General features: G+C 39.9%; 1 protein-coding gene across 2 annotated transcripts in view; it reads right to left on the bottom strand.

The window, feature by feature from the left end:
- Positions 1 to 16,440, bottom strand: part of EXT2 (exostosin glycosyltransferase 2) — a 79,007-nt gene that overhangs the window by 51,357 nt on the left and 11,210 nt on the right. For both annotated transcript variants that reach the window (XM_030452231.1, XM_030452232.1), the window contains exons 5-7: positions 14,683 to 14,878; positions 11,265 to 11,404; positions 9,009 to 9,102 (exon numbers count right to left, since the gene is read on the bottom strand). In XM_030452231.1, the coding sequence (XP_030308091.1) occupies positions 9,009 to 9,102; positions 11,265 to 11,404; positions 14,683 to 14,878 (430 nt within the window). The remainder of the gene's footprint in view (positions 1 to 9,008; positions 9,103 to 11,264; positions 11,405 to 14,682; positions 14,879 to 16,440) is intronic.

The raw sequence follows: 16,440 nt of genomic DNA on the forward strand, positions 1-16,440 counted from the left end.
ATCCAGACTCCCAGGTCCCTCTCTGTCTGGCTGCTCTCCAACCTCTCTGTGCCCAGCCTGGAGCTCCCCATGGGGTTGTTGTGGCCAAAGTGCAGGACCCAGCACTTGGCCGTGTTGAACCTCATCCCGTTGGAATCAGCCCAACTCTCCAGTCTGTCCAGGTCCCTCTGCAGAGCCCTCCTGCCTTCCAGCTGATCCACACTCCCCCCCAGCTTAGTGTCGTCTGTGAATTTGCTGATGGTGGACTCAATCCCCTCATCTAAATCATCAATAAAGATATTGAACAGCACTGGGCCCAACACTGATCCCTGGGGGACACCACTAGTGACCGGCCGCCATTTTGATGCAGCCCCATTCAGCACCACTCTCTGGGCCCGGCCCTCCAGCCAGTTCCTAACCCAGCACAGAGTGCTCCTGTCCAAGCTGTGGGCTGACAGCTTTTTCAGGAGGATGCTGTGGGAGACAGTGTCAAAGGCTTTGCTAATAACTTATTATTAAGTTATTTATGGTTCTATGCAGTCATCAGGGAAATGGATGCAAGACCCAGGTGGATGCAAAGGCCCAAGGTATATGCTCAAGTTGTAACCCTTCCAATAATAAAATATTTAAGTGGAACAAGTGATTTTGATCCAGAAATGTGGAATGGTACAGCCTGTGCAGCAGCAGAGTTACAAAGGATGAATGGAACACTGAAGAGATGTTAAATCATCCCTAGATTTGCAGATCACTGCTCCACATGCATGGCCCAGCAAGTTTTCCAATATTATTTCTAAAAGAAGTAAATGCCTTTAATTTTTTTAATAATACATGCCTTTATTTTTTTTTAATCATCTGGGTGTATCTGGAGTCTCCAAGATGTGACCAGCAATCTGCAAAAGGGAAGCACCACAAGTCCCCTTTGTAGCAACATACAGGTTATTAAAAACTAACCTTAAAAACCAAAAAAATAGTGTTAAAATAGTATGATTTCCCTCTTGAAGTTGGACGTTAACCTTTGGTTGTTTAGAGCCTGCAAACTTAGATATAAAGGCAGCACAACTCCACCCTATGAAATTATTCCCTGAGGTGCTCTCCAAGTTTTTGAGCACTTTCCCAGCACACAAAATACTTTCTCATTGTCACAAAAACCACTCAGTGGTACAAGAAGCATGAAAAGAGTTTGCTTCATTCTGGGAAGGAACAGGGCAGGAGAGATAACATTAAAAAAATCATCATAATAATAGAAAAAAAAAATCTAAGATAAGGATGCTGTCCACAAGAAATGAAGAAGGGAAGGGGGGAGCAATGAAAAATATTAAAAAAATAATAATAATAGAAAAAAAAAAATCTAAGATAAGGATGCTGTCCATAAGAAATGAAGAAGGGAAGGGGGGAGTAGTGAGAAACATTAATACAATAATAATAATTTTAAAAAATCTAAGATAAGGATGCTGTCCACAACACATGAAGAAGGGAAGGGCGGAGCAATGAAAAGCATAAAAAAAATAATAATTAAAAAAAATTATAAGATAAAGATGCTGTCCAAAGAAATGAAGAAGGGAAGGGGGGAGTAGTGAGAAACATTAATACAATAATAATTTTTTAAAAATCTAAGACAAGGATGCTGTCCAAAGAAATGAAGAAGGGAAGGGGGGAGCAATGAAAAACTTGCAGTGAAAAATGTTAGAAAAAATAATAGTAATAGAAAAAAAATCTAAGATAAGGATGTTGTCCACAAGAAATGAAGAAGGGAAGGGGGGAGCAGTGAAAAACATTTAAAAAAATAATAATAGTGAAAAAAAAATCTAATATAATGATGCTGTCCACAACAAATGAAGATGGGGAGGGGGGAGCAATGAAAAATATTTAGAAAATAATAATAATAAAAAAAATCCAAGGTAAGGAAGCTGTCCAAAGAAATGAAGAAGGGAAGGGGGGAGTAATGAAAAACATTAAAAATAATTTAAATAATAATAATTTAAAATAATAATAATTTTTTAAAATCTAAGATAAGGATGCTGTCCATAAGAAATGAAGAAGGGAAGGGGGGAGTAGTGAAAAACATTAATACAATAATAATAATTTAAAAAAATCTAAGATAAGGATGCTGTCCACAACACATGAAGAAGGGAAGGGGGGAGCAATGAAAAACATTAAAATAATAATAATAATAATAAAAAAATCTAAGATAAGGATGCCGTCCAAAGAAATGAAGAAGGGAAGGGGGGAGTAGTGAAAAACATTAAAAATAATTTAAATAATAATAATTTAAAATAATAATAATTTAAAATAATTTAAGATAAGGATGCTGTCCACAGCAAATGAAGAAGGGAAGAGGGGGAGCAATGAAATATGTTAAAAAAATAATAATAATAGAAAAAAAAAATCTAAGATAAGGATGCTGTCCACAAGAAATGAAGAAGGGAAGGGGGGAGCAATGAAAAATATTAAAAAAATAATAATAATAGAAAAAAAAAATCTAAGATACAAATGCTGTCCATAAGAAATGAAGAAGGGAAGGGGGGAGTAGTGAAAAACATTAAAACAATAATAATAATTTTAAAAAATCTAAGATAAGGATGCTGTCCACAGCAAATGAAGAAGGGGAGGGGGGAGCAATGAAAAATGTTTAGAAAATAATAATAATTAAAAAAATCTAAGGTAAGGGTGCTGCCCAAAGAAATGAAGAAGGGAAGGAGGGAGTAGTGAAAAACATTAAAAATAATTTAAATAATAATAATTTAAAATAATAATAATTTAAAATAATTTAAGATAAGGATGCTGTCCACAGAAATGAAAAAGGGAAGGGGGGAGCAATGAAGAATATAAAAAAATAATAATAATAATTAAAAAATCTAAGATAAGGATGCTGTCCACAGCAAATGAAGAAGATAAGGGGGGAGCAATGAAATATGTTAAAAAAATAATAATAATAGAAAAAAAAAATCTAAGATAAGGATGTTGTCCACAAGAAATGAAGAAGGGAAGGGGGGGGGGGTTGAGCAATGAAAATCTCCTCTCTAAATGCCAAGGATTCTACAACTCCCCTGGTGATCCTGGCAGAAAGCCAGGAAAGAAGTTTTTCTCTTTTCCTTTGCTGTTTGCAGCCACAAATCTTTCCTCTGGGGGAGGAGAGAAAGGGCTGGGACAAACCTGACTCCATCTGATAAGCTGGCAAATCGTCCAGCTCTGACATTTATGGGGGACCCAGAGCTCCGGGGCAGCACTGGGGGAGGATTAAAGCAGGGTGAGGCTCTCCAGTTGCATCCTGGGGATGCTGCAAATGGCAGAGAGATGAAAGTGGGGTTCAGTTTGATAATGATGGAGCCCAAAGAACCCCGAGACAGAAGCTGTACCCTGGCAGGGAAAGAAGTGCAGCTGGAAATCAGATATTCCCATTAAAAGGACTTGGAAAAGCCCTAACTGGGCTCCAAAAGCTTCCAGTGTCCTGAGACTGAAGGGAAATTTTGTTTAGTTGGTTAACAAGAACTAAATCCCAGATATTTTTTTTTTTTTTTTTCTTCTTTTTTTTTCTTCTTTTTTAAAATTTTCTTTATTTTTTCCCCTTTTTTCCTTCTTTTCTTTTCCTTCTTTTTTCCCCCCTTTTTTCCCCTTTCTAAAATTTTTTCCCTTTTTTTTCTTTTTTCCCTTTATTCTGTTTTTTTTTGGTTTTTCCCCTTTTTTTCTCCTTTTTCCCCCCTCTTTTTTCTTTTTTTTTACTTTTTTTCCCTTTTTTCTTCTTTTCTTTCCCTCTTTTTTAATTTTTTCCCTTTTATTTCCTTCTTTTTTCCCTATTTTTTTAAATTTTTCCCTCTTTTTCCTTTTTGTTTTTCCCTTTTTTCTTCTTTTTTTTTCCTAATTTTTTACCCTCTTTTTATTTTTCCTTTTTTTCCCTCTTTTTTTATTGTTTCCCTTTTTCTTCTTCTTTTTTGTTTTTTTCCTTTTTTCTTCTTTTTTCCTTCTATTTCCCCCTCTTTTTTCATTTTTTCCCTTTTCTTTTTTTTTGTTTTTTCCCTTTTTTTCTTATTTCCCCCCCTTTTTTTATTTTCCCCCCTTTTTCTTCTGTTTTTTTATTTTTTCCCCTTTTTTTCCTTCTATTTTTTTTTTTTTTTTTTTTTCCTTCTTTTCCCCCCCCCCCCTTTTTTTTTTTTTTTATATGAGCTGCACCACCCACAGGAAAACCCCACCATCCCCATTTACTTTAAGTCCATCCAGGAGGTTTCCCTGGCAGAATGGGATGTTTCACACGCCTGCAGTGATTGCTTGGAGCCAGCAGAAAAGCTCATATAGCTGTCAGCAAGCTGATAAGAGCTGAAATGACTCCACAGAGCCCTCTTTAAAGAAGAGCCAAAGCAGCACATGAAATGAAAGGGAGGAGGGGGCAGCAAAGCCAGCCACTCATCTTGTTTTAACGTGGCACTAAAACAAGTCCCTGATTTATTCCTGGCTCTTCAGCTCTCCCTGACCCAGAGGCTGAACTTTCCTTCAGGTCAGGGCTGAGGCACACGGGACAAGCAGTAGAAAAACCAGGTATTCTGCCTGTGGGAACAAACACTGCCAGCTCCATTTTCCATCCATAGTTTGGAAACTGAATTTTCCTGCTTTTACAGCTTTCAGTGGTCCAGGCTGGAAAGAGGAAAAGTTGGGATGACCTAAAATTTTCCTTGATAAAAATCAAGGATGCTGCACGTCCACAGTTTGAGGCAGCATCCTGTGGGGCTACAGGAAAGTGAATTATCCATTCAAAGAGAGGAGGAAAAGAAAGTGAGTTATCCATTCAAAGAGAGGAGGGAAATATGCACCACACTCAATAATCTCTTACTGGAACCCCCAGATGACCTGGAACAAACACTGCCAGCTCCATTTTCTATCCAGAGTTTGGAAACTGGATTTTCATGCTTTTTCAGCTTTCAATTGTCCAGGCTGGAAAGAGGAAAAGTTGGGATGATTCAAAGTTTTCATTGATAAAAATCAAGGATGCTGCACGTCCAGAATTTCAGGCAGCATCCTGTGGGGCTTCAGGAGAGTGAATTATCCATTCAGAGAGAGGAGGGAAATATGCACCACACTCAATAATCTCTCACTGGAACAAACACTGCCAACTCCATTTTCTATCCATAGTTTGGAAACTGAATTTTCCTGCTTTTTCAGCTTTCAGTGGTCCAGGATGGAAAGAGGAAAAGTTGGGATGATCCAAGATTTTCCTTGATAAAAATCAAGGATGCTGCACGTCCACAGTTTCAGGCAGCATCCTGTGGGGCTTCAGGAAAGTGAATTTTTCGTTCAAAGAGAGGAGGAAAAGAAAGTGAATTATCCATTCAGAGAGAGGAGGAAAAGAAAGTGAGTTATCCATTCAAAGAGAGGAGGGAAATATGCACCACACTCAATAATCTCTCACTGGGACCCACAGATGACCTGGAACAAACACTGCCAGCTCCATTTTCTATCCATATTTTGGAAATTGAATTTTCATGCTTTTTCAGCTTTCAGTAGTCCAGGCTGGAAAGAGGAAAAGTTGGGATGATTCAAAGTTTTCATTGATAAAAATCAAGGATGCTGCACGTCCAGAATTTCAGGCAGCATCCTGTGGGGCTTCAGGAAAGTCAATTATCCATTCAAAGAGAGGAGGGAAATATGCACCACACTCAATATTCTCTCACTGGAACCCACAGATGATCTGAGAAGGTTATTCCACAAGGAATTTTAATACCAGCCCTCTGGCAAACCTCAGCCCCTGGATTAGCATCACTGCACCCACACCACATCTGCTCAGCTGGCTTTCTGCACCTCTGGTTTCCCTCTGACAAATGTCCCCAGCAGATCCCTCAGGAAGCCACACACAGGGGCCAAGCACAAGCCACCACTTCCCAAAGCACTCTCCAGCTCCCAAAAGTCTGAAAAACTGGGAAAGTCCTAAACCAGAGGGTATCTCTTTGTCTCTGATGGATTTTTCTTCTCTGGATTTCTTCATTCCCACTCGATGCCAATAAAACCCCTTCACTCACACAAAGTGCTGAAGCACTGAGCCTCACACACCAGCTACTAGTCCTGGGAAAATAGCATCTTTTTAAAATTATTATTATTTTTAGAGCAGATTCCCAATAATGGAACTCCCCAGAAACACCACATGAAGTTTGATTACACAATGAGCAGCCACATCCATTCACCTTCTTCATCACCTTCTTAATTTTATACTGGTATATCACATCCTTGCCCCTCATCCCAAATCCTTCTTTCTCAGGATGAAGAGTGACAGGCTATTTAATCACTCTTCTTGTGAAACTTCCAGTTCTTTTCTAGAACTTTCAGTTCTATTACATCCTTTTTCAGATGAGAGAACTGTAGCTGGAGGCTGTATTCAGGGTGCAGACAGGTAAGAGATTTATGCATGGCACAGCATTTTCCATTTTCTTAACTACCTCCTTCCTAAAAAAATTCTTTGTATTACTTTTTTTTTTACCATAAGTGACCACAGTATTTCTATTTTCCCATAACTATTTTTTACAGCTCTAAAATCTCTTTTCCAGGTGGCTGCAGCTAGCTGAGAGCCCATCACTGCCTACATGAAGGCCACTTTAAACTGCATATATATATATATATATATATCCCTTTCTCTATATATCAAATTTCCTTTGTCAGTTTATCATTTGGCCACACTGCACCTGGGTTTTTTTGGCCTCAGATGTGCCAGTTCCTTTCTCAAAATGGGGAAAGGAAAATCATTCCTAAGGTTGAACTGCAAGAGTTTATTCTGCTACCATCAGCTTGAGCTGCAAGTTTTCCCTTAAGAAGACAAACTGGGCTACCTAACCTTATGGAATTTTAACTATTTTAACTTAATTTTATGGAATTACAGATAATACAGGTAAAATATTGTATGATTTTTGTTGTCTTGTTCAGTTGTAAATATTTAGTGGCTTTTTTTTGGGTGGTTGTTTGCTTTTGGGTTTGTTTTTTTTTTAAATTGTTTCCAAACTCTTCTTGTTTCCTGATTTCCTACTTCACAATTACTACTTAAGCTGTCCAGAATTTCAAGTGCATTCTCTGTAGAAGGAGGACACTATTCTGAAATGATTATTTTATGATATTAGTAAAAAAGACACCAAGAAAATCAGTGCACAGTTGTAACAGAAAATTAAGTTTTATCAGCCCCCAAATTAAGCAAAATCATGTTTCTAGGAGCCATAACAGCAAAGCTATTTTTTCACCTCCCATCCCTGGTGGGAACTTCTGAGTCCCCAAAAAAAAGGCTCATTTGTGTGAAAGGACTAAAGAGAAAGGAGACCCCTGATGGCTGTTGTGATGTTTGCAGACTGCAGAAAAAGAAGAGAAGCTGGCAACTGAATTCAGGTGAGAAAATAGAATTTATCCTTAAGTTTGAGTCTGGTTTTTTCCCCCACACATATCTAGTATGAGTATACACAACTTTTAGCACTGCCTAGGTAGAAATAACTCAGATGTTGTAGGCTCCACCCTGAGAAACCAAGTGTTGAGTGACTGGGACGAGGACCACACAAAAGTTTGTCACTAAGGTGAGGTGTGTCAGAAAGATGTATTCAACATCCTTGCCAAAATTTGACTGCAGAAATGTGCCTGTAAAAGCAACCTAAGATCATACAGTTTAATTTTTTAGCACATACTTAACTGTTCCTTTCTCTACACCCCAGCTCCTCACCACGAAAAAACACTAAATTATCTCCCTACCTTATAACAACAGATGCTGAGGTACAAGGAGGTGGCAGGGATGAAAGATGGACAATATATGTTAATATATGTTAACACCCCAAATTTTATCTATCTATCTATCCATCCATCTACCTATCTACCTATCTATCTACCTACCTATCTATCTATCTACCTATCTATCTATCTATCTACCTACCTATCTATCTACCTACCTATCTATCTACCTACCTATCTATCTACCTACCTATCTACCTATCTATCTATCTACCTATCTATCTACCTATCTATCTACCTATCTATCTACCTATCTATCTACCTATCTATCTACCTATCTATCTACCTATCTATCTACCTATCTACCTACCTATCTATCCCAGCCACCAGAAGAACAACGTGCTTGAATCCTACCCCCTAATGTGACAACAAAACTCTACACTTTGGGAAAATTCTCAGTATTCTTCAACTGTATGTGTGAGCTCTACAATTACAGCAACTGATGGTTATAGTATCCAGAACAGCAAAGCTGATAAACAGGAATCAGCATCACCTGGAGTAAACTAAATTACTTTTTTTTTTTTGACTACTACATCCATTAGAAAAAGATTTCATCCATAAGTTTGGGCAGCTCATGGCCTCAGCTCTCCAGGTCCCAAATAAGGAAAATTTCCCCCCTCACAAGAATTCTTATCTCAGTTAAAACATGCAAAACATTTTGGACTTAATGCTTTTTTCTCATTTTGGAGCACTTCAGATTGATCTAAAAAGCAAAGCTCCTCCTAGGGTGAACTTCTTTAATGCAACTTAAATATCACGTAGGAAAAAGAAACAAACATACACAATGATTTTGTGAGAAATATGTTAATATAGAAGAGCAGGCAATATATCTGTATTCTGGGTGAGCTTTCATCAGAGGGGACACTAAGAAAGCAGAGGGCGGGGGCAAATAAAAGCAAAATTAATGGAAGTGGAGTTAGGATTGGTAGACACCAGCAGTCTCCACTAATGGCAAATACCACAGGAGTTTTACATGAAAAAACAAATAGTCAGCACCTCAATTTCTGGAGATTTGACTATGGATGCTGCAGATCCTGGACCATTTTTTCACAATACATTAACATGGAAAAAGCCACTGAATAACTGGTGTGCCTGCTGAAGTGATGGATGGGTAGAGACACCACATGAAAAAGTAATGGTGAATGCACAGGTTTAGCAGAAAGAAAGAAAAGGGTTGATATTCAAAAGGTTAACACATTGGACACCTCTGCATTCCAACAGATTTCAATTTAGGATGTGTGGGAACTGTAAATAAAGGAAAATAACTTGAACATGGCAAGTGATGGTACCTGTCTTTGCATCTCCTCAATCTGTCTCTGGGGGACACTTTGCAGAATACTGTACATTTCAGGCATCTTCTCTTCAGGGATGACCACAGAGGCCCTATAAGGAAAAAAAAAGAACAAAAAAACCCCCCAGAAAACAGACAATGAGACAAGAAGAAAGAAGTCCCTGAATTAAAAGATATTGAGAGCTTTTGCAACCCAGATTTTCATCCTATTGTATAAAGACACAATAAGAAGGTATCAGCAGAAAGAAGGCTTCTCTCAGGGTAAGGAATTATCCCAGCAGTTCCTTCACAACATCAGAGTATGCCCAGAGATAATGCCACAGAAACCTCTGGACACAGATAATCCAATAAATATGAAAGTAGAAAGACCAGAAATTCTGAATTCTCATACACTGATAGTCACCAGACAGATGTCAGCTGAGATTTTTTTTTTTTAGTGACCAAACAGGAACAGGATAGACAGTTTTATTCATACAAACCACTAATTTTTGTACTGGGCATAGTGCATGGATGGAAAAATAAGTTCTTGCCACAGTGTATTCAGCTATAAAACAATTTTACCTTCAAGTCTGTACTGCTTAGAGCCACAACAGAACAAATTTTCTTTTTAGTAATTTTACTTTTCACTTAAGGCTCTTCCAAGCACCTGTACTTGTTGAAATTAATCATTAATTTCATTAATTCTGAAATTCACTAATAACACAGGCCCTGCAGCCTCAGTGGTGACCTGAGTGTTTCAGGCAAGGGAGCACAGTATGGATTTTGGATACGTTTGTATAAAGTTAATGATTTTTATTTTTCATCATTTTGTTTTCAATAAAGTCATGGATTTTAGTTTCCATCCTCTCTGTCTCTCCCCCTTATTCCCTTTCTTTTTTGGGAAGGGAAAGGGATAAACAAAGAGCATCTGCCATTCATTCAATCACAGGCAGAGGGTTAAACCATGACACAGCCTCAGATGAACTTCAGAATCATGACACAACATAGAGAATTTAGCATTTCTGTGATGCAAAACTCAGCAAACACTTTCCTTAGAACAGCCTGAATGCAGAGCAGTCTCAATTCAAGATAACAAAGCAGGGGTTTTTTGTTACTTGTATGGTTTTGTTTGGGCTTTTTTCAGGAAAAATATTACAAACTCCAGGATAACAAAACGCTGCCACCTCATGTGTTTTCCTTTCCTATTCCTAAGCTGGGGGGAGTGTGGATCAACTGGAAGGCAGGAGGGCTCTGCAGAGGGACCTGGACAGACTGGAGAGTTGGGCTGATTCCAACGGGATGAGGTTCAACACGGCCAAGTGCCGGGTCCTGCACTTTGGCCACAACAACCCCATGGGGAGCTCCAGGCTGGGCACAGAGTGGCAGAGAGGGACCTGGGAGTCTGGATTGCCAGGAAGCTGAACATGAGCCAGCAGTGTGCCCAGGTGGCCAAGAAGGCCAATGGCATCCTGGCCTGGATCAGGAACAGCATGGCCAGCAGGTCCAGGGAAGGGATTCTGCCCCTGTACTCAGCCCTGGTGAGGCCACAGCTTGAGTCCTGTGTCCAGTTCTGGGCCCCTCAGTTCAGGAAGGAAATTCAGGTCCTGGAGCAGGTCCAAAGGAGGCAACTGGGCTGGTGAAGGGACTCGAGCACAGATCCTATGAGGAGAGGCTGAGGGAGCTGGGGGTGTTGAGGCTGGAGGAGGCTCAGGGGAGACCTCATCACTCTCTACAACTCCCTGAAAGGAGGTTGGAGCCAGGGGGGGGTTGGGCTCTTTTCCCAGGCAACGCTCAGCAAGACAAGAGGGCATGGTCTCAAGTTGTGCCAGGGGAGGTTTAGGTTGGATATTAGAAAGAATTTCTTTACAGAGAGGGTGATCAGGCATTGGAATGGGCTGCCCAGGGAAGTAGTGGATTCTCCATCCCTGGAGATATTTCAAAAGAGACTGAATGTGGCACTCAGTGCCATGGGCTGGGAACTGCAGCAGTAGTGGCTCAAGGGTTGGACTTGATGATCTCTGAGGTCCCTCCCAATCCAGCCAATTCTATGATTCTATGATTCTATTCTTGATAATATATTCCTATTCCTTGATAATATATCAAGGACAAAAACCTGCATGTATTTTTTCTGTCTTCTATTCCCTTCCAATGGAACACAGGACACCTGACTTATCCCAGAGATCTTCTTTAAGATGCTACCCAAGAAATCTGATTTAAATTTCAACACCAAGCCTCTTATTCAGTGTTCAATGTACAAAAGTGAAGGGTAACAGACCTTTTCCAGTCCAGAACCTCAGAGAAAGGCAAGATGTAGGAGTCAGCAATGATGACAGGGACACAGCCAGCCTGCAGCACATCACTGAGCACAGCCTGGCCCAGGCGGGCCCCACGCACGACAACACAGAATGTGGACTCCTGGCAACAAAAGGCACCCATCAAACAGAGGAATTGGAAAAAAAAATGCTGTATTTGCATTATCTGTGTCTGCATGGGCACATATATGTGCACTGGGCTTCCCTGCCCTCCCCCTTGAGAAATAAATGAAAAATAATGATTGGAAAGGAAAATGGGTTTGCTTCGTGTAAATGGTGTAGTCTGGGTTATTCAAAGCTAATTTAAAGTAATTATAGAATATTTATCTTCCAGAGGCTGAAAAATATTGTAAGGGAAGAGGTGAGAAACCACCTAATGGGACTCTTCCATGCTTTATTTTTTTAATGGTCAAATTCCATTTGAGAAACTCAATGGGAAAAAAAAAAGTTAAAATATTTGAAAGTTTGGAACAGGGAGATGAGCAGCACCCACCATGAACTTCCTGTGCCCAAACTGTACAAGCCAATTTTCCTCCATGAGAGGGTAATGTATTTCTATGGAGAACTTTTACTAAGTAATTGACTTCATATCCCAACTTCAAAAGGCATTTGACATCTGTGAGAGCATTTTCACAGGCAAACTGAGAAATCCTGGGCTCCCTAAAGCCCTCACAGTCTTTGTAATTACAGAAATTAGTTACAGAACCCTAAGGACCAAGCATCCAGCAGTGGCTCACTGGTAAACCAGGGATGGACCAAACAATCTTTCCTAGGTGCAACAATATTCAGCTGTTTGTATTCAAACTTAACTTTGTGAGGGGAGTAGCAGAAGTAAGAGCATATTTATTTGATCTGAAAATACAGAGATTTTAAAGTATGAGCAAGCATAATGGCTAACAGGATTAGACACTGATATTATATAGATAAATTGACAAAAAAATACCTATACAGAGTTCAGGACTTAGACAAAAATAACCAACTGCACAAACTGAACAGCATGAAGCAACTGGCTGGGTTTTGCACTTTGCAGAAGAGGGTATTTACTATAAAAGAAGAGGAAAACCAAGGGGACTCACCTGTTCTGACACCTTGTGCTGGTGAAAAAACAAACCACTCCACACAGTTTGCATCAGAATGCAAACAGAATTACAATCCAAGAGTCCTGACCCTCTCAGCAATAAAACCCCTCAGGCAAAACACTGTGTTCAGCCTTGGGTATGGACTTCCAAAATAAAAAAAAAAAGGATGATCCTTACCTTGAGAGTGTGATCTACAAGGAGAGATTGACTAAATCATTACTACTTATTCTGAAGAGGTGAGGGCAGGAGGAAGATGGGTAAAGAGATTGTTGAAAATATAAAAATCTGTTACAAAAGGAAGAAGAGGAAAAAAAAAAAAAGGAAGTAGAGAAGGCTTCTTGACTGTGCTGCAGTCACCCTATAAATAGGTATTTTAGTTCTCACTGCTGCTGAGGAGTCTTGCTACAGCTTCAAAAAAAAATAAAAATAAAAAAAATCACAAAATAAATGCCTGTAGAGTTCAGCTACACAAACAGGAAAAGACCCAGGTCAGTATTACCCCTTAGTCTAAGAAAGAAAAATGATAAAGTTGATACAGGGGCCCCCACAGATAAGAAAACATCTTTCTAGCTTACAGTGTAAGGCTTGGAGGAGACAGGAGGCTCAGCAGGGCAGCAAAACATCAAAATGGAACTGGGAAAGACAAGGGGGGTTTGCTGGCTCTTCACTTGTTTCCTAAAGCAATCCTAAGACCTGTGTTCATTCCCACAGAGTATTAAAAACCTTCAAATTCCCTTCCAAGACTGCAAACAGGAAGCTTTAGCAACCCAGAAGCCCAAGAACCCACTGGGTAGGAAGTTTGGAAAGGCAGTGCTGGAGTGGGGGAGCTGTGATTGCAGAGTCTCTTCCCCCACTCCCAGCCAGGAAAAGAAAGGTGCAGGGATGGAAGGAGTGGAGAGAATAAATCCACATCTTAGCCACTGACTCACTAGATCCCACAGCAGCAGGTGGAAGAGACTCTATTAAGGTCTGGGAGAGGAAAAAAAAACAAAAAAAACCCCCAACAACCAGAATCCCAGATGTGGACACACATGTTCATCTGCCCAGATAACCATTTTTCCTGTCTAGACAAAAGTTACTATAAATACATCTCCTCACATCACCACTGTTATCAGCCAGACATTCCAAAAGGAGATGCAGGGCTCTGGAAAGGAAAGTATTTTAACAATCTCAGCATGTGCCAGCTCTCTTCTGAGTTATAGAATCCTAGAGAGCAAGATATAGATTCCCTGCCTTCCTATTCTCAAGCAATCCACTCTGCATTTAAAGAAATAAAGCAATTTTTTTTTTTCCTCCTTTTGGCTGGAAGTTTAGGCTTCAGGATGACCCTTCACCCCCTCTCCCCCTCCTCCACAAGGAATTTTAAACATATTTCCTCCAAAACATAACAGGAGGGGTGGAAACTCTGCCCTTCCTCAGCTTGTTTGTTATTTTAGCATCATTTGCTGAAGTTCAAAGACAGATGATGTGCTGGTGGCCACAGTGGCCTGGGGCATCCCTGCCTTCACCCCACTGCATCCCTAAGCATCTCTGTTCCTGAATTGCCAAGAGACACAGGGGAATCTACTTTTCCCTTCACTAACACATCAAAAGGCCTCTGGAAATTGGGCTGAGGATGTGAAACCCATTTCACCTCGATCTTTCCATAGCTGCATGCTGACAAGTCTTCTAGCTCAGCCTGGCATTTCTCCATAGATAATTTTGTGGGGTTTAACCAATAAGCTGCACCCCAAAACATCATCTGAGAAACTCTCCTTAAATGTAGCACTCTGCCCCCAAATAAATCCATGCCTAAGCTCTTTAAAGGTCATTTTCATCTTCCCTCCAAGCTGACAGAGCCATCTTCTGTTCCCAACTTCTCCTAGCAAGGTCTGGACTGTCCTAAGAAAAGAATTCTAAAATGTGAGAAAGCAATCCTAAATCCCTGCTTCCCAAGGTCATTACTCCAGTGATCCTGGAAGGTCCCAATATTATACCCCAATTTTAAAGCTGCAGTTCTGTCTTGCCTCCAGAAAGTTTCTCCTCCCATTGCTGCTGGATTCAACAGGATCTTCAGATCATTTTTTTAGGCTTGTGTGAGGTTGTCCTCTGCTATTAGAAATCCACCATGACCCAGCTCATGACCTTGTTCCCCACAAGCTTTGTTTCCAACAGATGACTTGGAGTACATAGTGCTTGGCTCTCTTAAAAGTCAGAATGAAGTTAGGCTAGCCAATATTCAAGAATATTGGAAGAATTATGCAGTTTCAAGCCAGCCAGCAAGTTCACTCAACACAAGGCAGAGCCCTACCAGAGCCCTTACCTGAAGCACTTGAGGATAATCAAAAACTTGGTTCTTGTGACAACGTTTCCGAAGAGCAGGGACCCCATCTGAGAGATTTGTGCATTTGTCCAGGATCAAAACTGATTCCCCATTCTCAGCTTGAAGAGCTTCCAGCTCAGCCTGGTATTCTGGGTGCAGAGCCATCTGGGAGGACAGGATAAAATACCTACGAGGGCTGAAAAAAAAAAAACCACCACGAGGTTACCTGGCAGCACTGGGCCAGGATGCTCTAAACCACATTTCCTTCCAGCCTGGAAAAACAGGGCAAGATTAACTAAATGTGAACACATTACCAAGGAGATCTTGTCAGCCAAGGCTGGGAAGGGTCATGATGTCATATTAAATGATGTAACATTAAATTAAATGTAATTTCATTAAATCTTGGATACTGCCTCCGCATTATTTACAACTTGGGATAAATCTGGACTTGGAAAAAGTGCTTATTGCATTAGAACAAGCACTTGCATTATAACCTCTGTAATAAACTCAAACAGGTATTATTGACCTACATATTAAACCAGCTGGCCACTGACATCAGTATTCTTTCTTCTTTTGTTAGGTGTTTGTGTACTATAACCAAGTAGACACTGAATGCAGCTGCTAGTTTCTCCTTTCATATCAATTTTAATTGAAATAAAATTTTATTATTTAAAAAAAATTCATTCTCATCAATTTTAATTGAAAAAAAAAAAAAAAGATGCTGAACTGATAACTGAGCTACCCTGGGCTTATTTAGTCTTGATATGGTGAGAGCAGCAACAGCACAAGCTCATCTCATTACCTGTGATCAAATTCTGTCCCTTTTGGGCAACATAAAAGCAACATTTCCAGGACAAAATTGCATCCCCCTTATCCCATTCACTCTCAACACGTCCCAAACCCATAAATATTTTAAAAATGCCTTAATACTGAAGTGGTTCAAGACACTAATTAAGACTGGAGGTAAACCACCCAGGAATACAATCTCAAATTAGTTGCTCAGTGTTTTAAAAAGTTGTTAATTAAAAAAAAATAGCATGCCCTATAATTATTCTTATCTTCTTTGATTCTCTTGTTAAACAGGGCAGCTAAAGTGCCAAGAGAACACAGGCATTCACTGAGGGCTCCAGTCCTACTCCACACGATGCTGTCTTTAATTTTCAACTCTGAGAACACATACAAACAGACTTGATAAAATCAGACCTCTCCTGCTGCTCTTCTCATTTTCATGCTGGTCACTTTACTGCTCCCATTAAGAGATAATAGGATTTTTTTAACACTTTTTTCCCCAAGCTTCCAGCTGCTACCAACTTGCAGCCAATATATAAGATATCTATATTCTCTAGAGAATAGAGATTTATAGCAGAAGTGGATTTGAAATATTTTAAACAATCCAACTAAAAAGGAGAGCAAACAAAAACCCCTCAGTTAAGCTTTATAAGAACGGATTTGACTTAAGAAAACAAAAAAAAAGGAAATACTTCTGCAGATGAGTGATAATAAAGACAGATAACCTGAAAAATTTAAGCAGTTTTGTGTATATGCTTAAACCCAATTTTTCCCTTGAAACTGCCATCATCCCATGACAGGTGAGCTGGGATTCTGAGCATTGTCCCCTTGTCCTACTCCCCCCTAAATGCAAAGGAACCCGTGGGTACCTTCTCCTCAGCACTGGCCACTAGATGGTACTCCAGAGACTACAGCCTGGCCTCAGAAAAAAATAAAAAACTGAGAAAACAGATCCCACACTGCATCAGC

Source organism: Calypte anna, chromosome 5A (assembly GCF_003957555.1).
Source record: "Calypte anna isolate BGI_N300 chromosome 5A, bCalAnn1_v1.p, whole genome shotgun sequence".
Taxonomy (NCBI): domain Eukaryota; kingdom Metazoa; phylum Chordata; class Aves; order Apodiformes; family Trochilidae; genus Calypte; species Calypte anna.